Below are 25742 nucleotides of genomic sequence, written 5' to 3' on the forward strand. Positions count from 1 at the left end.
AGGGTTCCATAGAAGATGGAGACTGTGTAAGGACACTGAAGATTTGGATCGGCATCAAGCCAATTAGGGATTGTCTTTGTTTTCAGCTTAAAGCTCTTCTTCCTTGGGGGAAGGTACCCAAAGAATGGGGCTGTAATCTACACTAAGCATTGGCCAACTCTAGGGCCAGACAGCCTGGAGTTTATGCCCACCTTGACCTGCTAGCTGTATCATCAGGGGCCCTTAAATCCTTGACTTGTAGCAGCAGCAGCAGCAGCAGCAGCAGCAGCAGCAGCAGCAGCAGCAGCAGATAACAATATTCTCTGACCTTGCATTTACTGGCTACTGTTTGTGTACGGTTCGTTCCCAGCACCACCAAGCATGCTATTACAAATTGACAATTCAGAATGTAAAATTGATGTAAATGCTTCTAAGAGATGCCTCTTGTGGTAACTAAATGGGATGCTTATAAAGAACTGAACTGTGCCTGGAAGATAATGAGGCACAAGTAAGTGACAGCCGTGACTTTGGCACCAAAACTGAGAAAGTCTTGGTTTTGGTAATGAGGACACCATACATACAGTTTTAGAAGCAAGTTCTGGCAATATAAAGAACAGCAAGAAAATTAAGTTTTTATAAAATTGCAGGATGTTAGTGAGGGAGAAGAGGTGAGGGTCTCTGCTATGAGGCTGAGTGAATGAGCCTGGGGCCCGGAGTAGTAGCAGGTGAATCTCAACTTCTGCTTCTTCTCCCTTGGGATTAAAAAATCAAAGAACAGGGCTGGGGGTGGGGAGACAACACAGCCAGTGAGGTGCTTGCTACCCTCTCAAACCCGTCTTAGAATACACAAGAAAACCAGACAGAACAAAGAAATAACTAAAGGAGCCCAGAACTGGTGCCTGACTGTTATCCCCTTCCTGAAAGTTGGAGACTGAAGGACTGGGGGGAAGGAAGGCTGGCTGGCTCAGTTGGTGTGCTCCAGGCTAGTGAGAAGCTCCACCTCAAAGGAGAAGTGTGGCATTTCTCAAGACTGTTCTCTGGCCTCCAAATTCGCTCACCCACGCGGGCGCACACAGACACATGCACACAGAGAAAGATTAAAAGAGGGGAAGTAAATTTATACAAACACCTGAGTGACACCAACAACATTGTCCTCTGTCACATGCTCATGCATGATGCGGACACACAAACACAGAGCACCTCTACCCTAGTCTTGTCGTGTCTGAACAAACTGTCCTATAGTGTCCAGTGATGGGATCTTTGCTTTCTCCTTCTAGACTCACTTCCTCCAGGAAATGAACTCCATCAATTTCCCAAGTGGCCAGCAGGAGGATTCTTTCCTGTGCCTCCGTCTATTCTGAAAGCACTTGATAACAATGGGGCAGGTGCTATTATCACAGAGATGGAAATGCCCAGTGTAGTCTACTGTGTCAGGAATACTTCACTCTTGGTAGTCAGACAGAATTCAACTACAGAGAATTCTAAAGTTGTGCTGATAAAGTGATTCTTGCCTGGAGAGTCTCAGGGTGAATAGCAGATCAGGGCTCTCTGATCTTAGGAGACACTCCCCCCTTCCTAGGGGGAGGTAGAAGGATGAAGAGAAAGGAGCAGTGGGATGGAGGAGAAGAGGAGGAGGAGGAGGAAGAGAAAAAGGCTTTTCTGCCCCAAGGGACTAGACTACTGAAAACAGGAGATATCTGTAAGGATTCAGGAACTTCCTGGCCCCTAGCTCACTTCAGGTTTCCCAATAAATTTTTAAAAAATATTATTGTGTGTGTGTTGGGAGTAGCTGAGGGGCACACACTCCATGAAGTGATGTGGAGGCCATAAGACAACTTTGTAGAATGTGTTCTTTCTTTCTGGGGATCAAACCAGGTCTCCAGGCTCACCCAGAAAGTGTATTTACCTGCCAATCCATCTCAGAAGTCCTTTCCCATGGACTCAGAGCAGCCTGGGCTTTCAAGCTATTTCAGGCTCTTTCAGCCACAAAAGCCTTTTAGATTCACTCTTTGTAGACTTGACAGGGTAACAGTGTAGAAGCTTTACCAAATGAAACAATTTGCTTAGCCATAATCCATGGAGAACCCTCGTTGGCTTCAACAGTGACAGAATAACAGGCTTGAAGGTGGCCCAGCCCCAGGATGGTAAGTCCCGTGTTAGTGGGCAAGGAAAAGAGAAGGGGAAAAAACCCACAATTAAAATATTGAAATATAAACAGTATTGACAAGCCAATTTGCTTATGATGAAAACCTAGGGTATTTTTATACTCTTGACTAGTCCCACAGGGAAGACAGAGAAGGCCAAGAGTCAGGATCTTTGTTCACATGAAATTCGAGAACACTGGATCCCCTGTTGAGGGCGATGCGCAGATATGCAGATTACCTAACCAAGCCCTGGATTTCAGCACTTACCTTTTATCAAACCTGGAGCTAAGATTTCTGCTTGCAATAGCAGGTGTTCTCTGTTGACAATGAGAGTAAGACTGAAGTTCCAAAATGTATGTTATTATAATATATAGATTAGTCTACATATCTATATATTATATACTAATATATAACATGTTATATGTAAAAATATAATACTATATAATATATAGCTATATAGATTAATCTATATATTAACAAGATATATAGATTAACATTTTCATCTCACACATTACAAATCACTTTATAGAATACTGCTTTAAGATATTAGTCTAGGCAGCAGATTATATCGAGATCAATAATTTTGTGGCTTGTTTCGTAAACTTTCTAATATAGGCAATTCTACTCTTAAGCCATCAATGATAGTAATGGGTTTCACTGCCTAGGTCAGGGACTTTTGACTCCAAGGGCGATTTAATTGCAACGGGACAGTCAAGATTAAAAGCTATTGAGAGCTTCCAAAGCGGTCCTGTCAACCTGTCAAAAGAATTGCTAAAGCCACCAGAGTGCATCTTTGTTTTCCTTTTAGAGCAGAAGGGTGAGGAGGAGGTCATGCCCAAATTTAAAATTACCTCCACCGAATCTCATATTGTACAACCTCCTCAGTACCTCTTTCATATTTAGAGATGTCAGCAGTTGACAGGCCCTGGAGAGATGGCTGGGGTCTGAGCATGCTCAGTAGACGCCCGCTCTCTACTTGCTGAGGGCTTCAGTTGGCACAGCAGCAACACTTAGACCCGAAGGCAGCCGGCTTGTGCGCAGCTGCTGCTCCTTGCTGGAAAGCTGATCGCTGCGCGGTGACCGCCTTTGGATCCTCAGCAGCAGCAGCTGAGCAGCCAGCGGTCCCGGGCACGCACCAGCTGAAGCTTGTGCAGGCTCCGTGCTAAGGTGCACCCCTTCCTCTGAGGCCCACGCGCCTGCACGGTCTTTAAAACAGCCTCCCTGATGATGGAACAGAAATGACAGACTCCGGATCCCGGCTGACCTGAGGGGCCAGTGGGAGACACAGAGGAGGGCTGTGGCTCCAGGAGGAAAGCGACTCTCGCGGGGCTCTCCCGAACATGTTTTCTCATGATCATGTTTCCCCACTTCTTGGGACCCTGGGGTCCCCGGCTCTGGACCTGCGGAAGATGGTTGCAACAGTCCACAGGTTTGTGCACTGCCTTCATGGCAGGTAAGAAGAGCCTCTCTGCACATTCTGTTAACCTCAGAGGGTCGGCAGATCTCAGAGGGATGGTTAAAGGGCTTTTAACTATTGATATTCCCACAGCAGCGTTAATAGTTTCTTCTTAATGGAGACTAGGGAGGGGATCTTTCGGGGCATTAAAAAAAAATCATTCTGACGAAGATTAAACACAGCATTCTTGTTCCTTTTGACCTTAATCTCTTTGGACTCCACAACTGACCCCCTCAGTAGAATTTTGCATTTACCCTGTCATTTAACTTTCCATTTGCAAGAGCAGGTGAAATGTAATTTATTATTTTTAAAAGTGGAGATTCCTGCCCTTTTTAAAATAATTCCTGCGCAATTATTTTTATCAGGTAAACTGATAAGAATAAATTAAAAAAAAAAAAAACCCAAACCTCCAAATAATGACCATCTCGGTCAAAAAGAGAACAGCTGATGTTAATATCTAACATTAACTTGTTCAGCATTGAACTGGAGCAGCTGTGCGCACTTCGCATTCGCCTGACGTTTTTATTGCTGCGAAAAAGGTGTCCAGGATTTATTTCTGAGAAGGAAGCAAGAAACTTTGTACAAAAATTATCACTCCTAATTGCACAAGTTATTGTGAAAGACAGGCTCTCTGCAGAGACATCAGCTGAACAGGGCTCTTTTTCAAATGCACCTAGGGGTATGTGTATGTGTAAACTGTAGAATCACATTTCCAGATAGTTCTTCATGTAAAGAAAGCAAGGAAATGGGGAGGCCTTCGGAATTTATACCAAAAGCCTTTGAATAAAATTAAACCCACATTTGCAAAGAAATTGCACCCAAATGGCCATTTACTTGCACCTCCAACTTTGATTACTATCCGTTTGCCTGGTTGTTTTAAAAGAAGGAAGCACATTTTAGTAGGGTGAAGTGGGGATAGCTTTGTGAGCTGGCCTTCAGCAGCTCAGCCAGTGGGGAAGATGTCTTCTTTCTACTTTGACATTAGGTATCTTTTGTTCTTGCTTAAAATGACAAGCATTACTAACTTACACAAAATAGTAACTTTTTTCCCCCTGCACATGGTGCTCAGGGGTTAGTAGTTGGGGAAAAGTTGAACTTGGTGAACAAGGCTTTTAAAGTCTTTATGAAAATGTCAGCTAGTGCTCAGGAAACATTCCTTTATGGGCACATTTAGCCATAAACAACTGATACTATCACTCTTGGCACGATCAGCTATTGCCTTAACACCTGCTTTATTACGGAATTGATATTCTCCACAGCAGATCTATACAAGTTGTGAACGTGGTCCTGACACATGAAATTAAGCCATAGGAAAGGCCGGGAAAGGACGTGTGTCATTGCAGCCAGTCAACGCCTTGTACCAAAGCTAGATGAAAAGGAGCAAAAGGCACAAACTCGAGCTCGTTGCCTCTAGTGAGATGGCAGAAGCGCCCTGTTTCTAGTTTGTTCTGAAGTAGAAGACCCTAATGGCATTGAATTAAACAGTTTTGTTGAACAAAAGCAGCTCTTTACAGCTTGGTTCCCCTGGAGGACATCTATGTCTTTTTGTTGTTGTTGTTGTTGCTATTTGTTATTGTTGTTGTTGTTATTATTTTCCTATCTGTAGAGATTTATTATTATTATTATTATTATTATTATTATTATTCATTACAATTTATTCACTTTGTATCCTGGCTGTGGGCCCCTCCCTCGTTGCCTCTCAATCCCATCTCCCCCACCCTTCTCCCTCTATGCCCCTCTCCAAATCCACTGATGGGGAGGTCCTCCTCCCCTTCCATCTGACCCTAGCCTATCAGGTCTCATCAGGACTGGCTGCATCATCTTCCTCTGTGGCCTGGCAAGGCTATACCTCCCAGTGGGAGGTGATCAGAGATAGCCCCTACTCCCATTACTAAGGGACCCACTTGGAGACTGAGTCTATGGGCTACATCTGAGCGGGGGTTTTAGGTCCTCTCCATGCATGATCCTTGGTTGGGATATTAGTCTCTTCAGATATTAGTCTCTTTATGGTATAAATACACAGGTAATGTCATTAGCAACAACCCTACTCTGAGCTATGTGCTTACCTGTGACCCTACAAAAATCTCCAGGGATTCCCTGCCCTCGGACTTGCTCACACTGAAGATTTCCAAAGTCTCCATTCACAAGTCTCTATGTGCAGTTAACACAAGCCATGCCCTTTTCAGAAGCTGCCAATTACCTAAGAAGTTACTTGAGAAAAAAATTACCACAAAATAAAGTAGCATCTCCCAGTCCCTTGCCAGTCTTGATCTCTTTATGGGCTTTTGGAAATTGTTTTTTATAAGTTGTTACTTAACAGTAATTGTCCTGAGTGTGGTTTGGATTGAAATGTGCATTTCTGCTAAACTCCCTTGTAGTTAATCTGTCTTGTAAGCAGTCACCTAGAATATCTTCATGAAGAAGAAAAGAAGAAGAAAAGAGGAAGAAAAGACAATGAAGTTACTTGCATATTTGGATTTGCAGGGCAGGCAGTGATTCTGGCTTGCCCTCTTCTCCTTCACATCTCTTAATTATGACAGAGGAGGAAGAGTCAAACTATTCACTGCAAGTCTCTGCTTTCCATCTCAAGGATTCTGAGTCTGCTCAGGGGTAGGGGGCATCTCCTCTTTTTTTTTTTTTTACTGAGTTTCTGTCTTCTCCAAAAACCACACAGGAAGGGGATGAGGTTTCCTACATTGAGTTAAGCAAGGGCTGGAAATGGTGAATTTCATTTTCTCTTAGCAGTTAAATAGGAGCAGATAGGTATCCCATTTAACACACCCAAGAACATGCTTTTCTTGCCCTTCATTGCATGAGAATTGTACCTGCCTCTATTATTTTTCAGATGTACTTAACTAGTGTTTAGCATGAGAACAAAGTATAGCTGTGGCCTGTTCATTTTCAAATCCTGGACTTAGAAATATCCAAGGATGTTCAATAGAAGTCTTCATGAATAAAAGTGTTTTTGTTTCATTGATGAAGTATACATCATTCACTAAGTCCGTCTTCCCCATCAGATGTGTTCAGTTAGTTTAGAAGAGCTAATCAGTTATATTTGTATAACATGCAAGGTTTCAATCCTGGTTCTTCACTGGTTCATTTTGATTGAATGGAGAAAATTTCCTTTGCTTAGATGACCCCTAGCTTTCATCTTAGCAATTTATAAAAGAATAAATGTCTTATGCAGGGTGAGAATAAATGTTAAGTGGAATCTAAGCAAGAAACCTGAAATAGCCAATTACTTCTAGGACTGATGTACTCATGTCCAAATTCGCCAGAGTGTATGTCATCCTCAAGAGTGTTGGTAGCTACAGCCAGGACTTTCAGATTGCCACCTCTGGGAATGCAGACACAGACACGCATGCATTGAGCTTTGCAAAAGCCTGGTCCTGGTTCTCTGTAACATCATTTTGGTCAAGTAGCCCAACAAGGGAGGATAAGTGTAGGTCACAGCTAGCATCTTCCAAACATTCAAGTTCACTCGGAATCTGAATATTTGGACTTTCTTGGAGTCACGAATAGCTAAGCTATAGCATAGAGTATAGTTTTAGAGAGGTTTTCAGGACTTACACACACACCGTGCACAACCAGAGCTAGGGTTGATCTGGGAGCAGGGTTAAAATTGGGGACATACTCCTGTGGTTTTTGTTTGTTTTGTTTGTATTTGTTACAGAGATGCATTGTTATATTCAGTGGAGTTCACTGGAGGATATAGAGTGGTCGTAATGGAGTGAGTGTGTCTAAAGTAGGGTGTGTCAGTCATATATGTAAGCAGAGCTAGGTGGTAGGGAGCTTAGCATGAAGTGAAGATGTAGGAGACCAGGCCAGTCATGGGCTATTGTACTTTAACATTTTAAATTTTTTTTTGAGAATTTTATACCTGATTACTGTATTTACATAATTTTTACCCACCTCCTCCCCATTGGAACTCTTTGTATCCCTCATTATATTGTTGCAGACATGTATACACACACACACACACACACACACACAACCTCCTGTGTCCATTTAGTGCTGCTTGTGTGTGTTTGTACTTGGGATTGGGTATCAGGGAGCTTGTCCTTCCTTGCACAGCAGCCGTTGGTGGCCTATAGCTCTTCATGTAGAGAGAGGCTCCTTGAAGTTTACCCCATTTATGTTGGCATGACAACCAATGATACCATTATGCAGGTCTTACTTCAGCAACCATACAGTTGAGATTTCATGGGTGCAGTTAAGAAGAATAAATGAAAATTTCAGGTAAATTCACAGAAGTAAATCATATTATGATGCATGAGGTAACCCAGACCCAGAAAGACAAATACAGCATGTTCTCTCTCCCTTTTGGATGCTACTTTCTGGTCTTTAGTTTTGAGTATATAACCTGAAGTAACTGCAGAAGCCAGGAAAGTAGCAAGGAATCATGGGGCAAGGGGAGGAGTTTGGATTTCTAAAGCACAGCAGAATTCACTGGAGGATTTCGCATTTGAAGACGCCATGGCTGCTGCCTGAATGAGTGATACATAGTAGCAGAGGGAAGCTATGAAGTCAAACCAACACATTGTGGGTGTGGTTCAAAATATCAGCGTTTCCCATTTTCAAGCTAGAGTGGCTTTTCTTGAAATTCATTTTATGAAATGAGGCTCCATTGGTTTGTCTCCAGCCATCTAAAATTCAACATCCATGACAGCAGTTTGTACCGTTAACTCAGGGTATTCCTCATATTGTATTCCCTGACTCTGGAGTGTTAGCCTTTTTTTTTTTTTTTTTTTTTTTTTTGAGAGTGGCCTGGAATTTGTGGTCCTTCGAGCTAAGCCTTCCATGTGTAATTGTGAGTGTGCACAAGCCCATTCATCCAGGAGTCCTACTTTTTATAAGCCTTCTAAATGAAAACGAAGAGGGTTCTGACAGGGTTTCTCTTTGTAGCCTTGGCTGTCACAGACTCTCTTTGTAGACCAGGCTGGCCCAAGAACTCACAGAAAGACACCTGCCTCTACTTCCCCGAGTGCTGCGATTACAGGTATGTGCCGCCGTGCCCGGCTGCAAAACGATTCTTCAGCCCTTTCTTCCTCGTCCAGAAGATAAAGTAACTATGCAAGTTCAGAGAAGCCACACACCACCACTTTCCCCCTTCCATTCTATATGCCTTTGCTTTGCTTCAGTCAGCTCCTGAGTCCTTTGGTCCCTGTCCTGTACTAGCCCCTGTTAACATGTAGATCTAACAGTCCCCGCACTGGCCTAGGTATGTGAATACTTGCTTGCTCCCCAGTTGATAGTGATGTTTTGGGACCTAGCTATAGGAAGCAAGTTGCTGAAGGGCCTACTTTTGAGAGTCTGAGTTCCATACCTGGCCCTGTATCTGTTTGTCTCCTAATCTGCAAGATCTTAGGAGTCAAAGCCACAGCTCATGTGACCGTCAACTACGCCACAATAGGCTGTACCCTCAGAAGCCATGAGCCCAAACAAATCCTTCCTTAATGTGCTTCCTTTCAGGTTTTTGATCAATGATAGGCAAAGTAACTAATAACATTCCCTATTTTGTCTTCTGTGTTTAAGAATTGTCTGTTTTCTTTATTAAGATTGGTCTTGGCAGTTTTACCCTCTTTACTACCACATACCTAGACAATTCTAAGCTCCTCAGACATACATGGTCGATCATGGCTTGCCCTCATTTTCTATCTCCTTCCCTTTCTTACTATTTTGTGAATTCTTTCTTGATGTTCTCAATATTAAGCTTTAAGCCACTGCTATTTCCTCCAGCTACAGTTATTTTTTTTTAACTTTCATCTACACGTAGCATAATTCTACCCATTGATTCAGATCCAGGCCTAATATCATCTGTTTGGTGACAACAGAGCCTGGTGCCACCATGTCCTCAGTTGTAGAATCATGTGATCAATTTTCTGAGTGCTTAAAGCATTGTCTTCTGTTGGACTGCAGTCAGCATGGCTTCAGCTTTGATGTTTGGTGCCATAATGCATCTAACTGATGGTCACTGGGGGAAGTGACAAGTGAGCAAATGACACTTAGCACTTTTTCTCTAGAGTCTGTCTTAAGTGGCTTCCAGACTGGAGAACTTTGTGCTTCCCTAGAAGTAGAGGGTGCACATTTCTTGGTGTGAGTTGAAGTGTTTTGCTCTGTTTCCGTCTTCCTGGGCAGTTCTGCATCATGTTCTTAAACCTTGGAGTTGGATGAATTACAGCCCTTGGGCAAAATCTGGCCTGATACCCATTTTTGTTTTGTTTTGTTTTGTTTTTTCTCTTTTCTTTTTTTTTAAATTCAATTTACATCTCAATCATAGGCTCCTCCCTCCTTTCCTCCCAGACCCACTCTCCTTTTTGCATCCCCTCTCCCCTATTTCTTAGAATAGGGGACCCCCCTATTCAGGCACCCCAGCTCATCTATTCACATGAGGACTGAATTCATCTTCCTCCCCTGTGGCCCTGTAGGGAAGTCCTGTCAGCGGAAGTGATCAGAAAGTAGGCAACATAGCCTGTGTCAGAAATATCTTCTACTACCCTAACTAGTGGGCTGACATGAAGCCTAAGATGCCCATCAGGCTAATTTTCTTGGGGTCTGTGTATTGTAGTATGCTTATCCTATACTATATGACTAAAATCCACTTATGAGTGAATATATTCTATGTGTGTCTTACTGGGTCTGTGTTACGCAGGATGGTCTTTTCTAGTCCCATCCATTTGCCTGCAAATTTCATGATTTCCTTGTTGGTTTTTTTTTTTTTTTTTTATGGCTGAAGAGTCATCAGGGAACCGCAAATCAAAATGACTCTGAGATTCCATCTCACTGCCATCAGAATGGCTAATATCAAAAACTCAAGTGACAACATGCTGGTGAGGATGTGGAGAAAGGGGAGCACTCCTCCATTGCTGGCAGGAATACAAACTTGAACAATCATTTTGGAAATCAATCTGGCACTTTCTCAGAAAACTGGAAATAAATGTAGTTTATCACTCCTGGGCATACACCTGAAAGATGTTCTGCCATACCACAAGAACATTTGCTCGACCATGTTCATAGAAGCTTTATTTTTAATAGCCAGAAAATGAGAACAATTTAGATGTCTCCCTGCCGAAGAATGGATAAAGAAACTGTGGTACATTATCAGAACAATCTGGTTTCATTTGCTTCTGAATTGTGTGGGATACATTTGAGTGCTTGTGACAGAAGCCATATGACCTGCTGAAGTTGAAGTTGAAGTCATAGCTATAGTTTGTTGACTGTTGCTGTGACATGAGACAGGAGTTGCAAGCTAATATCAGGGTAGCAAAAGTGATGTTAGTAGCAGCAGCCGTTAGGCCCTTTGATCAAGTAATAAATGCTAAGGCTAATGTTAATTGTGAATACAGAAAAAAAACTAAATCAAGGTCTGATAGCTTTGTTTTAGTTATTATAAGCTCTTTGAACTGGGATAATCACCTAAGGGCTTCGAGCATCACCCTTTATCTCCTAAGGTCCCAAGAGTCCCAAATTTGCTAGGCCTGAGTGATGGTCTGTTTTGCATTTGGAGCCAATTCTGAGCTGGCACTGGTCTTGGGGTTCATAAGGGCATTCTCAGAAGCATAAGTTTAGAACCAGGGTCCTGAATCACCTGCAGTAGTTTTTTTTTTTTTTTTTTTTTAAAGTTTTCTAAAAATGCTTTTAGGCCTCACCTTGGGTTTTCCAAACCAGAATCTCCATGGTTGCCCTGCATTTTAAAGAAAGTCGTCCTAAAGCAGCGGTACTCAACCTTCCCGGTGCTGCGACCCTTTAATACAGTTATTTTTATGCTGCTTCATAACTGTGATTTTGCTACTGCTATGAATTGTGATGCAAATATTTTTAGAGATAGACGTTTGCCAAAAGGGTCCGACCCACAGATTGAGGCCCACTGTTAAATATGGTTGTCCTTTTCATAGGTTTTGGCTAAGGTGTTTTTTGAGATGTTTTTACTGTAGGTGACAAGCAACAGTTTGGTAGAGATTTCATTATAGTCACAATTTTAGGGGAAAAAAAACCCTTTAAACTGGGGGGTTTAGTTTGTCCAGCAGCCCGAGATAAAAACCATCACCTGAAAGATGTGCCACGCCCATCCGAGCCTTTTCATTTTTCGTATTGAATTTCACAAGGATAAATCTGGAAACTTGGGTCTGGATACAAAAGCAAAACAAAACAAAACAAAACTGGCTGTGATTCTGTGTGGGAAACTCCTTTTCCCCTTTCCCGGAGAGAATGTGGGCCTTTCTCTTGAAAGGGCACGAGTGGTCACACTGTCACTCTTACACAGGGCTTGCAGTGCCAGTGCACCACTAGAAGCGGAAACACCGCCAGGGAATCTTTCCTGGCTCTTCCTACAGTGCTAACGGGAGAAATCGCCCGTTCTCTAAACAGCTGAAGGTCCTGGGCTCTGCGTGTGCTTTCGCTCAGAGATGATTTTCCTGTCCCTACCACGGGAACAGCATAGCCTATCATTCACTGATTTTTTTTAAAGAATTGATCTTTACGCTTTTCTTTATTTTGACTTGTGTGGACGTGGGGCTCACGCGTCAGTGGAGGTGCACGAGGACACCTGTGCCAGGCAGAGGTGGGCGTCGTGTGTCCTCTCTTTTGGAACAGCTGCTCTCGACGAACCTAGAGCTCACCGTTCTGGCTAGGCTGTCTGGCTGATAATCCTCCAGGATCTGCCTCTCTGCTACCCCAACCCCAGAAGACAGGCAGAATCGCACAGCCCATACTCGGCTGCTGTGACTCCGCGTTCAGGTACTCAGGCTTGCGAAGTGCTTTGCTTCATCATCGGCCGTCAACCCTGCCCTCATTTTAATTCTTTTGTTACTGTTGGCAATGCTTTGAAGTGGACTATAATGCCAGAATACAAATAAGGAAAAACAATAACAAAATAAGAAATGCTGAAGTACCAATTCCTTGGTGCTTTGGCAGCCAGCATAGTGACTGACACGGGTGTACCACATAGAATACTCCCAAATTCTGTGTATGAGGAGCAGGCATTTCTGCCATGCTTGGGCCTGTATGCTTTTCTTTAAAAAATATTTGTTCTTAAAAGTCTAGGAGTAATTACTGAAACATTGATTTATAGATGACCAAATCCATACAACTAAATAACTACCACCTCCCTAAAGTATGTAGTTTTATGTTATGAATCATGATTTCCAATATATAGTGTAGGAATATAAGCTTGACAGATGCCTGAGCAAGAACAGTGACCTATAGATTGGAAGGGCTCATGTATTTAAATGCATTTGGATTAATTCAAGTTTTGACATAGCTGGTTTCAGTGAAAATTTACAGGTTTTTCCTGGGCATTTGGAAGCTCTTGTTTGGGAAGACCTGTTGTTGTTTTCTAGTCCATGGATGCTATTTATACTTGCCCTCCTCTCCCAAGAGAAGCTCTTCTTTCTAAGGGATTTCTTTGGGGAGGGGACTTACACCATTTCTATGTTGCCTCAGTTAGTCTCAGTCTCAGGTGGATTATAGAAAGCCACCTGCCTCGGCCTCCCATCTTGTTGGGGCTAAGACAGGTACCGCCGCGCTTGCTTCTTCAGGAAAGCCATAGTCCAGAGCAATCACAGAGGAGAGAGAATGTTAGCTCACTACGGTGACTCTCAGTGTGGTTACAAGTTGTGGTGGTCCTTGTTTATGTGGGCTTTGGTTTGGTTTTGATACGTGGTATTACTGTGTAGCCTTGGCTGGCCTTGTAGTCCTGTAGATCAGGCTGCACTTGCAGAGATCTGCCTGCCTCTGCCTCAAGTGCTGAGATTAAAGGTGTGTGTCCCCATGCCCGGCCATGTTGGGGTAGTCTTAAGCACACCCACCTCGAAGTATAAGAGTCAGCGAAATTGCTCAACTGGAAGAACTGATTAAAACGTCTCCTAGGAGCATTAGTATACTGTGAATAAATCATCACTGTTTACCTGTTATAGAAGGATTGATTTTCTCAGTCAAGAAATTCTAGATCCCTTTGTAGGCCAAAGGCACAGGTGTATGTCTGGGGACCCTCTTTGTATAGAGAGCAAAATTAAGTGACTTTTGTTTTCTTCCTCTGCTCATTGGAGGTACTTTCAGGTCATTGGATTTCTTTAGTCAATACACTCTTGCTTCTGCATAGCTGCACTCTGTACTTGGTTTGCTGCTCTGTGCTTACTTTCTTTATAATCTTAATACTCTCTTAAATAGGAATTCGGCATTTTTGTTTTTAATAGTGCCCATAGTACAAGGAGTTGCTTTGGCCCACATGAAATATATTTTACTTATCTTTACTTGCTGGTAGAGTTTCAGCATGATGCCTATTGGGCAAATAAATGACCCTTTCACTCACTGAGAGTGAAATGAAGTATCTACCGTTGCTTTTGCACTGCTGTTGGTGTATGCTTCAGGTTACCGTGTTCCAAGATGAACTCCACTGAATCCCAACATAATGAGGGAAATGATTGAATGGTGGTGTGGAAGAAGTGCAGGGACCAAATAAATTTTGAGAAATACAAATGCATTTCCTAGATTTAAGATGGATAGATAAAATATCTCTCTCTCTCTCTCTCTCTCTCTCTCTCTCTTTCCCTCTCCCTCCCTCCCTCTCTCCCCCTCCCTCTTTCCCTCTCTTCTTCTCTCTCTCTCCCTCCCTCCCTTCTCCCTCTCTCTTTCTCCCTGTATTAGAAACTGTATAGGTGTGGTTATGCCTGTGGTTGTGTTTACGCCTGTGTATGAGTTCCCATCTTTCATATTAAAGAACTGCAAATGTGGAGGTCTGTGCCCAAGCTATGCATGAGTTTTGAATAAACGAGATTTGTCTAGGTTGTTGGGGTGGATGTGGGGGTGGGGTGAAGGTTTATCATGACACCAAGTAAAATGTAGGATAAAATAGGGAAAGTTCACACTAAGTACAATCTACTCATGTATGGGATGGTTCCTTGTGATGAGAATAGCAAGGCTGACACTGTCTAACAACAGTAGCTGCTGTTCCTTGAAAGAGATTTGATGTTCTGTGAAGCTTGTGCTTATAGAAGACCTGGTGATGCTTGGCCTTGCAAACCACGTCATGGTATAAGGTACTGACCTATTGCACTGGCTAGAGACTATAAACTATGTGAAGCTCGTGATAGTCAGCCTTAGTGCCTTTTTGGTACAATCTTGCTATGGATCTTACTAGAATAAAAGGTGTGTGTTTGGGGGTGGGGTCTGAGTGAATTGAGGTAGTGAGTTGGTCTGTCTCTCACAGTGTGTAACGATGGCCACACTGTCCTTAAGAAAGCAAGGGTAATTGCGGAACTGTGGTTTATGTGCATCTCTTTCTTGATGATAGCCTGTTTCGGAGATGGAAGTGACAATAGAAAATGAAATTTGTAACTCCGGGGATGATAGGAACGTGCGAAGCTCACATTCTAAGTGAGAGCATCTTCTCTGTGAGAAGACACATGAGAGAGAAATTTCTAAAGGTTCAGAGCCATCCTGGAGGGTGTCTTGCCTACAACAAAGGTCACATGCTCAGAAGCAAGGAGCTAACAGCTAGTACCAAATCATCCTTGTCTGCCATTGTGAGGACCTTTCAGAATGAAGCACAAGGAGATTGGCCACAGTGAGTATAGACAGAAAGGACTATGACTGTCAGCAAAGGCTAAGGATCAACAGTTATATAGGAAGAGATTATTATGTTCTGAGTACCAAGCATATACATATTAGGTAGTTAGACAGTCTAGGTACCAGAGATGCAGAGGTTAAAAGATAGAAGTAGGTTCTGATTTTGTGGACCTGAAATTTGAAATATCAAGAGAAAAATAATATAAATAAACACATCATGATAAAAATGTAATTTAGTACAGCTATTAAGAAAAACATACAGGAGTTCCTTGACTTAAAAATAAACTACCATATAGTCCAGCAGTTCCATTACTGGGAATATATCAAAAGATTGTACAGCCATGATGTAGAAAGATGTCTATATTCCCATGTTCATGGCAGGACATTCATGGAAGCCAAAAAATGCAGCCAATGTGCTTACCCATAGAACAAAGAAGATGTGGTGTAGATATACAGAGTATTATTACTCAACCTCAAATAAGAAAACGCTGTCATTGGTATCAGAATGAAGGAACCTAAATGATACTACAGTAAGTGAGATAAGCCAGGCTTAGAAAAACAAATTCCCGGTGAAGAATACAGAATTTCCTCTAGTAAGAATTAAGTTTGAGATCTGTTGCACACGAGGACAACTGTAGTTAAGGATCATATAGTAAAAATTTCTAACAGTCATCTTAAATATTCCCACCACAAGATGTATGAGCAGATGCATATGTTAATGAACTTAATTAGATAGTCTACAATGTACACATAGTTTGAAACAAGTTATAAGCAATAAGTGCATCTTATTTTGTCAATTAAAAATTAAAGAATGAAAAAACAATAAAAAAATTAGAGAATACGGGCTGGCTAAATGGTTCAGTGGCTAGAAACACTGGCTACCAACCTGTCAGCCTTTTAGTCTCTGGAACCCACATGGTGGAAGGAGAGAACTGAACCCTGCCTGTAGTCCTCTGACCTCCATGTTCATGCTGTGACATCGTCTACCCATATTTGACTGACGTCCATAAGATGTAGATAAATGTAAAAAAATAAAATAAAAATTACAGAATGTGGCCAAGGAGATGGCTCTATGATAAAATGCTTGTACAAGTGTGGAGACCTGAGTTCAGATCCTCAGAGCCTGTATAGAGTTGGGCATGTGTGTGCAGTATTGTCTTGATTCCGTTAAGTGAGGTGGGAAGACTGTCCACTGTGGGCGGCACAATTCCCTAGGCAGAGGATCTTGCACCATCTAGGTGACAAACCCAAGCTGAGCACAAGCAGGCATGCGTGGTTTAACTCTTTGCTTTATGCTCTTTCTGTGACTGTAAAGACGCTTGCTGCTTCTAGTTCCTGCCACCTGGACTTCCCCAAGATGATGAGCTTTAACCTGGAATTGTGAGCTAAAATAAACTCTTTCCTAAGTTGTTTTTGCCAATATATTTTTTAATCACAGAAACAGGAAATAAAACTAAGACAAATGCTAACGGCATGGAAGATTACACTGATTTTATTCTCTTTGTATTTCTTATATTTGGCTGTGGTTTCCTGATAAGAAAAATAAGAACAAAGTATCAGAAATTATTACTATCACTTAAGTCTACTTATGGCATGTTTATACTTATTAATAGAAATTAGATGACTAATAAGGATGTATTTTAATTTTTAATATTTAGATATTATGGTGTTAGAAAACATAGAATCTAGGAAGTGGCATGATATCACCTATTTTAAGAGATAATACATGGTGTATTTGATGATATATTTATGTGAAAATGGTTGTCTTAAACATTTTTGAGGTCTGAATTAGTATTAAATCTTAGCTCTTACATAGATGATATTCTTTAAAATACCAATTAGAACATCTAATAGAATGACCCTGCTGTTCTCTGAATGCTGGTGTCCTGCACAAATTCAGAGGTTGATATACTCAGCTACATGGGAGTGATATTAGGAGGTAAGATTTGGGACACAACCAATCCTTTAGGTTAGCATCCATGCCTCTCCTGGTTTGAGAAGGAATGTTTCCCACAGTTTCATGCTTTGGGTACTTGTGCTGGTGGTTGTTTGGGACACTGTGTTTATTAGTTTCCTTGTTGCTATCACAAAATAACTTAAAAGAAGCAACTTGAGGGAGGGTTATTTTGCCTCAAGAGGACACGGTCCATTATGGAAGGGAGGAAGGGTGGCAGGAGTTGGAAGGCTGGCTAGTCTTAGCCCACCTGCACTTATGAAGCAGAACAAACAGGAAGTGACATCATGATATAAAACCTCAAGGCCTACTTGTAGTGACCCACTTCTTCCAGCAATGCTTCTCCTCTGAAATGTTCAGTAACCTTCCCCAAGCAGCTACTAGCTGATCAAGTGTTTGGATGCATGAGTCTAGATATTTAAGCCAGAGGCTGTGGGACCTTCAGAGAATAAGGTCTAGGTGATAAACATGGGTCACTGGAAGTGGCCCTTAAAGGCTCAGCCCCACTGTTTCTTCCTGTCTGCTGTGCCATGAACAACTACTATCCCATTCTCCTACCCCTACCTCTATAGACAAAGCCACTTTGCAATGCTTCCCTGCTGTGATACACTAAAACTGAGAGCCAAAATAAACCTGCCCTCCCTTAAGTCATTCCTATCAGCATCTCATCATAGTGACACACACACAAAGAAAAGAAAGCAACAACAACAAGAAAACAGAAAGCAACCTTACAGTAAACACCCTCACAAGAGATCAGAGAACTACTTAGACCTTTCCATGTGAAAACAGAACAAGAGTATGTTTCTGAATTAGGACGCGAACCATCACAAGGATACCTAGCCAGTCTGCATTGATCTTGTTCAGCAATGAGAAATTTCTATTTCTTATACATCTAGTTTACAATATTTTGGTCATATGCAGTTCAAACAAATTAAAGCAAACTCTTATCAAATTTCTAGATGTCCCATTCACATTATAGCATAAAAACACTAAGCTTACATCTTGGACCATCTGATACAGTCACTGTGGTTTGCATCTAAGGAACACAATGATGAGAGCAGGTAAACATCTTGTTTTAGAAAGCAGAGACTGTTTCCCTTAGGTGTGGGAGCCCATTTCAAAGTCTTGTAAGAAGAGGGGCAGCTTCACAGAATCATCCTAACACTCCTAAGGTTTTTGTCGGCGTACGGCCAGTATTTGTGTGCATGTTGGGCCCGTGTTCTTCTACAGAGCTGCATTACTAGAACCGAGGCCTGTTCCTCCTCGTGCTTCATGCCACTAGCTCTGTGAACTTGCTCCTCTAAGACTTCAGTAATATGTAGAAGTTCTACTTTGTAGTGTATATATATAGATGGCTACATTGTATGTAGATGGCTACATTGTATGTAGATGGCTACATCGCAATGTTTGTAGATGGCCACATTGTATCATAAATAGACAGCTACATTGATATCATTTGTAGATGCCTACATTGTGTCTGTGTAGACAGCTACACTGTATCATTTGTGGATGGCCACACTGTATCATATGTAGAAGGGTACATTGTATCACTTGTGGCCACACACACTGTTTCATGTATGGGTGGCTATGTTGTATTGTGCATATGCTATAGGAAGGTCATGCTCTACTGCTTTCTGGGTTGTGGTGGGAACGATAAGCACAAGTGTGGTAGGGAGGAGAGGGCAAGGGTACAGGAAAATGGATGATTACTAAAACCAAATACTTCTTCCAAAAAGATTTCTCAAGAAGGTGCTATTGTATAGGAATTGTGGGAGTGCATTTCTGTAATCTATTCAAAAAGGCAGGGCAGGAGGATGTCTCAACTCTTGGGTCAGCCTAGGCTGCATGAAGAGATCTTGTCTCAAAAAAAACAAAACAAAAAGGTTCACTTAGAAGAATATGATAGAAACACACTTATTTTCCTAGATTTTCCTAGTTGTTTGTGATTAAGGACCTCAACCTTCACACTGTAGCAGAGTTTTATTGAATTTAGGTTTTGTTAAAATTGATTCTTGAACATATTAGTACATATGCAAAATAAATGACTTTTGTTGTTTCATTTAAGATTACAGCTAATACTGAGGAACATATATATATATATATGTTCATCTCATATATATTTATAGCATCTCTCTCTATATATACATGGTGATTGAGATGCTATGTATAGTGGATGAGGAACGTGTCAATACACTTGAAAACAAGGATAGGTATTAATAATGCTATCGGACAGATGTTGAAATGTCTCCATAGATAGTTAAGTGTAAAGCCTGACGTCACTTAGCCGGTAAGTGTGGAGAATTATGGAGGTGAGTCCATACTTGCTTAAATGGCCATTGCTCTTGCCCATGACACTGTACTTCATTAACCTAGAGGGTGAACCGTCAGAGCACAAAGCTTCTATGTTTAATTACCAGCCTGTGTTTGTGTTGTCCATATGGGTCATCATATTCCTTCTGTGTTAAAGATGTGCGCTGCTAGTCGACATGGTCATAGACCACGAGCTCTACTAGAGACTTTAATATTCCCTCAAAAAAATTCAAGACAGCTGTCTGAGGTAGACATGACAGGTCACTGGTACACACGATACCTATTTTATAGATAATAAACTGCACCTGAATAAAGTATATAGATTCCCCAAATGCTCAGTTATTGGTCTAATTTCAACTTCTTCCTCTTCTTCTTCTTCCTCCTCCTCTTCTTCCTCCCCCCCGTGTCTGTGTAGGGTATGCACACACACATATATACACACACACACACACACACACACAGAGAGAGGGAGGGGTACACGTACAGAGGTGACAGGAAGTTATCAGATGCTGTGCTATTTGACACTTCCTGCTCTGTCTTATTTCCTGAGATGTGGTCCCACATCGCTAGGCTGGTAGACAGGAAGCCCTAGCCAGCCTCCATAGTGCTCAGGTTCCAGGCTTGTGCCAACATGCCCGGCTTTTGCATGAGTGCTGGGATCTAAACTCAGGTTTTCATTCTCGCACACCAAATTCTTTTACCCACTAGGTCATTTATCTAGGTCACTGTTACTTAATTTTTAAAAAGTGAACATTTCATGTTTCTTGGTTTTGTTCTGCTGGAATCATTTAGTTGGTAATGATAAAACAGTAGAAGTCAGCAGAAAAAGAAAAAACAAAAACAAGACTGTCCCTCTGTATCTCAGAATAAAGTCAAATGCCTGATTTATTAGAAATTAGATGTCACCATCAGAAAACAGTGACTTTGCTTCATGGGAAAGAAACAAAGGTAGGGCATGGAACTAGGCATGCTCTCTGTGGAACCAACCTTTCTTTCATTTTCCTAGCCAGGATACAGTATGAAAATTGAGTGAAATATTCTCCCGACGACCACTAGATGGCGCGTGAGAACAAAAGAGTGATATTTATAGGCAGCATGTGACCTGTCTTTCAAACAGTAGTAGAATTTATTTTCTAAGAGTCTCATTGAATTCAGACTAATAACCAATGTCAGGAACGCCTGACCTTTTATTCCTCCAATAAGAAACTCAGCGTTATTTACAATTCGGAATGGAACTTTGATAAATTTAAGCAGAGAACCAATTCTTTATTTCTTTTTTTTTTTTTTTTTTTTGGCAGAAGATTAACCAAAAAGAGCTCCTGGCATCATGTCTATTCAATAACTCTGGCCTCGCTGTATCAAAATTATAGCAAATTGAATGTATGAAAAAAATAACAGAGTCCAGAATTGTTTCTGTGAATTCTATGAAATGAATTGCTATGCTTTTTTGGATGGCAATATGTTTATTATCAGGAATACAGGCTTCTGACTTTACACAAAGAACAGAGCCAAAAATCTCCCAGGCTCCACGTGCAGGGGTGAAGGGAAAAGCTAGACAGCTTTGTTTTTATGTTGGGCTCTAGAACTCCATTTTTATTTCAACTGTTACTTATAATTTAAAATTTAAACATTCTCTTATTTATTAGATACAGTATTGTTTATGCATGGGGCACAGGCATATGCATTTCGTGGCACATGTGGAGCTCAGAACCCCTGCTTCCCTTGAGGCATAGAACCTAGGAGAGCAAGAGGAGTAAAGAGTGTCAAATAAAAGGTTCATAGCTAAGGAAGACAATTGCACAGCTGAGTCAGAGATTAAATGTTCCTATTAGATGCTTTAATTTGACCAGACCTGTATCAGTTCACCTCATTTTTAGATGTCTCTTGTGCCATAGCCATGGTTAGAAGGATTAGTCTGAGCTCTGTTCCTTTAAATAAGCCAAACTCTCAGTTAGAAAGAGCTTCCCAGTGTAAAAGAAAGATGGAGTCATCAAGGGACTGTGGTAAGAGTGTCTTTCATCATTACAACTGCACAAACAAAGCCATAAAACCTGAAGTAAGGGTGAGCCAATAGTCTCAAAGCAAGTCTGAGACTTAACCTACCACACACTCACTTGTACCTAGAATTTGCTGCTGTTTGGATGCTCTCATTTAACTCCTATCTCAATTCTATGATGGAGCGGGCTTGATTATTATCCCACTTAATATATTCTATATGTAATATATACTATTGAATATGTAATGTATATAGTATATTTTATATATAAACTGTTGGCCTAAGGAGGTCCAAAAGTAATCCCAGGTTCTGGGGGAGTGATAGTGCCATCTTTGATTTCTTAAGATCTGACTTGGAAATACATCGGTGTCATCTTCCTTGAGATAAAAGACAAACATTCAAATTGGCACATTCTTTACCTGCTCTTTCACCTCTCTAGTTCAGTGTCTTTCCCTCCCTACTCCAATAATCCCAGAGAAATAGGTCACTTCAAAAACGTCGAAGCATTTCTGGAGGCCCCTGACCAACAACTAGACTAGGCCGTTTATCCTTTTCCTTCCTTCCTTCCTTCCTTCCTTCCTTCCTTCCTTCCTTCCTTCCTCCCTCCCTTCCTTCCTCCCTCCCTTCCTTCCTCCCTTCTTTCCTTCCTTCCTTCTTTGCTTCCTTCCTTCTTTGCTTCCTTCCTTCTTTGCTTCCTTCCTTCCTTCCTTCCTTCCTTCCTTCCTTCCTTCCTTCCTTCTTTTCCTTCCTTCCTTCCTTCCTTCCTTCCTTCCTTCCTTTCTTCCTTTCTTTCTTTCTTTCTTTCTTTCTTTCCCTTTCTTTCCTCCTCCTCCCTTTCTTACCTATGGCTTCAATTAACAGTTGAAAGCCCTTGGGGAGTGAGGGTCAGTTTTCTTCAGCACTGTGGTCCATGGTAGGTTGTCTGCTCCAGTGAGTGGCATTCCCCATCCATGAGCATATGAGCAGCACTAACTAGACCCAGAGGATTATAAAAAAATGAAAGAAAGAAAGAAAAGAAAGAAAGAGTGGAGGAAGAATAAGATAACAGCACAAAATTGTGAGAGTAATAGAGGTTCTAGGAGGAAATGGAGAAAGGAGAGTGGGAGGGGTTAAATATGATCTAAATACATTGTATCACATATGAAATTACCAAGGAATTTAATATTTTAAATGTAGATGGAAAATCAAAGAAGCAGTTTGACCCCCCCCTTTTTTTTTACCCTTCACCAATAAGAAATTGTTGGAACCCCAGTTCTAATCTCATTCAAGTAGACTTTTCTTTTTAAAAAGTTAAATTTATTTTATCCCTTGCTTTATGGATTTCTTGCCTGCATGTATGTCTGCGTATCACATGTCTGTCTGGTGCCCTTAGAGACCAGAAGAGGGCATCAGATTCACATTCCCTGAAGCTGGAGTTGTAGATTGTTGTAAGCCACCGGGTGGGCACTGGGAATTGGGACTGAGTCCTTTGGAAGAGCAGCCAGTGCTCTCAACTGCTGAACCATCTCGCCAGCCCCTAAAGTAGATTTTTCAGTGCTTAAGGTCAATTTTCAGTTTGTCTTTTTCATCTCCCAAACAGTATGGCATTGATTGTAATGAGATGATCCTTTCTTTATTATCCTGATTTCCACTGTAGAAGAGAAATCCTACACAAAACAAAATCAAGGAGGGGCATGCCTTGTTCAGGCCTCCACATAGAGCACCTTATGGGAACAGAACTCCTGTGTACCTGTCAACTATGTCTAAGAACATTCTTCACACGAGGTTCTTTCCAATAACACAGGGGGACTCTAGTAAAAGACTGAAAGCTTTTATTTTGGTCCAAGCATGGGCATGGTCTTGTGAGAGCAGGGGGCTCATGCTCTGCACCCAGGCTTCTCGCCCAGCAGGTGAAATCAGGCACATTCCTAATTGCACCGTCTCAGAAATTTAATCTTTAAAATGTGGGGGCGGAGCCTGGTGCTCTGCAGAATCTATCCTTTTGGGCTTCTTCCAGCCCCACACCTGAGGACAGTAACCAAAGGGAGAGCGAAGATTTTTTAATCAAAGCTAAAAATTATTTCAAGATCCGATTATAATTAATGCTCAAAAGTTCTTAGAGACACTTAACTGAAAGCTCAAAAGGAAAGATGATCTGGCTTAGAAAACTGCATGAGTAATTAATTGCAGATGACTAATGCTCTTTTGTCTGCTGCCCTCCCCCTTAGCAGCACAGAAACAGGATAAGCAATATGACTGACTCAACCCTCTCTGCACACAGGGAAAAAAAAAAAAGCTGAGAGGGTTCTGATATGGTTCAGTAGGTGCAGTTCTCTTTCTTAAATGAGTAAATGTGTGTGTGTGTGTGCATACATGTGTATGTTCCATAGAATGCATGTGGAGGTCAGAGGACAACATGTGAGGATCAGGCCTCTCCTCCTACCACGGGCATCGTGGGGTTCCAAATCTGGGGGTCATGTTTGATGCCACGCCATGTCACCTGTATTTATAGTCACTGATTAGCAGAAAAGAAAGCTGGAAAGCAGATAATTTCATCCTGCCAATCAAACTAGGTGATCCCCCACCCCCACCCGTCTTGTCTTCCATTTTCGACATGACTTACAGGATCAGTTTCATATGTTATAGTATTGATGACATCTGACTGATTGCTTTCAAGAGAAAGCGTGTATAGAATTAACTGCATTTTCCCCTAAGAAAATGCCTTTTGGGGTGATCTGAATCTATATACTTTGGTGCTAATGTTAAAGATTGTAATGATAGTAATAACTAGTGATCCAGTTGGGACACAGTATGTGTTTGTGGGGAGCTGAGAATGAAATGAATATGTTATTAAGACGGGCTGAGAAGAGCCACTGCGGGCAACAGGCTGCACCGGTGTCTGTCAGGAGTCTGGCATAAGCCGAAGGCAGCTTCCCTGCAGTCCTGGGCCATCTCTGCTGCCACTGAGTTTATACCTTTCTTCATTCGCAAGCCAACTTTTAGGCACCTCACCTAATGCACAGTAAATGCCAAGTATGTAAGTGGTGGCTGCTATTTTAGCTTGTCTAATAAATAATTCAACTAGTAGAGAAGAAAAAATAGACTGGGGCTTGTTTGTTTGTTTTGTTTGTTTAAGCTCTACTGAAGTATAAGCCTTATCAGAAAGGGGAAAATATTAAGCTCTGGAAAGCACTGATATGGTACAGTGAAAAGATCTAATCACAACTCTGCACCCAAGTCTGGTTCAATTGGTCACTTTATACTGTAGTAAAGCTAGAATTTTTATTCTACTTCTTCCCCATTGCATTTTTTTTCTTTCCAGGCAAACTTTTATAAGTACACCAAGAGCATATCCTTAGAGTCCCAGCCCCCTTGAATATGTGGAAATGCATTCTTGTGTTTAATAAGTGCTCCCATCCCTCACAGTTAGCACAAAGTACAGTCCCAGGCTGGTGTTGGGAAGCCAAGTGAGGGTGATGGATGATAACCAGGAGTGGGCATGCCTGGCTGAAGAGCTAGCCTGGGGCCAAACATGAAAGAATCCACCAGAAGGCCAGCTGCTTGGGAATGAAAAAAAAAATGGGTCTATGGGGCATTGATATCAGGAAACAAACTCAACTTTCTATTAAAATACTACAAGTAGGGCTGTCAAGGCTGCTCAGTGGATAAAGCACATCTGGAGACCTGATGCTCTGAGCTTGAGCCCCAGAACCCAAAGGGTGGAAGGAAAGAATTGACTTCTGCAGATTGTCCTCAGAGTGCTACCATGTGCACACTTGTAGAAGAAACAAATGTTAAACATTTAAAATACTGTAAGTAAAGCCTGGACCTAGAGGAAGTCATCAAAAACTGTGCTTCCAGGGGTAGAAGGCTGAAGACTACCAACAACTGGCATTTTAGCTCCTTAAAACGGGGTCTTAGATTCTGGAAGTTGAGTGGCACGGGTGGTTCACACTGACGTCATTAGCCTTTGTGTCAGTGGGGATCAAGCGCAATTTTCCTGAAATGTTTAGGTATTGATTTTCTTTTCCGTTTTGAGACAAGGTCACAATATGTAGCCCAGGGTAGCCAGGAATTTATGATACAACCCAGACTGGCCTGGATATCCTTGTGATCCTCCTGCCTCAGTCTTTCTGGGTGTTGGGATTACATGTGTGTGTCACCATGCCTCTATCAGGCATTGATTAGTTTTTTTCTCTGTCTAGTTTAATCTCATGGCCATTTTTTTTTCTTCTCTTTGTCCTTAGTGAAAATGTCGTGGCTGTGAAAAACGTTCCTTCAGGTAATAAATGTATGCAAGTTAGCATTGTGTGTGTTTGTGTGTGTTGCATGCATGTGAGTTGAAGTAGTGGGCACACA

General features: G+C 41.7%; 1 protein-coding gene across 1 annotated transcript in view; it reads left to right on the plus strand.

Moving 5' to 3' along the window:
- Positions 1-3115: 3115 nt before the first annotated feature.
- Arhgap18 (Rho GTPase activating protein 18) overlaps positions 3116-25742 on the plus strand; it is a 209479-nt gene continuing 186852 nt past the window's right edge. Inside the window, exon 1 of the mRNA XM_060373719.1 lies at positions 3116-3576. Within this exon, the coding sequence (XP_060229702.1) occupies positions 3464-3576 (113 nt within the window). The 5' untranslated portion in view covers positions 3116-3463. The remainder of the gene's footprint in view (positions 3577-25742) is intronic.

The sequence above is a fragment of the Meriones unguiculatus genome, chromosome 20, assembly GCF_030254825.1.
Source record: "Meriones unguiculatus strain TT.TT164.6M chromosome 20, Bangor_MerUng_6.1, whole genome shotgun sequence".
Classification (NCBI taxonomy): domain Eukaryota; kingdom Metazoa; phylum Chordata; class Mammalia; order Rodentia; family Muridae; genus Meriones; species Meriones unguiculatus.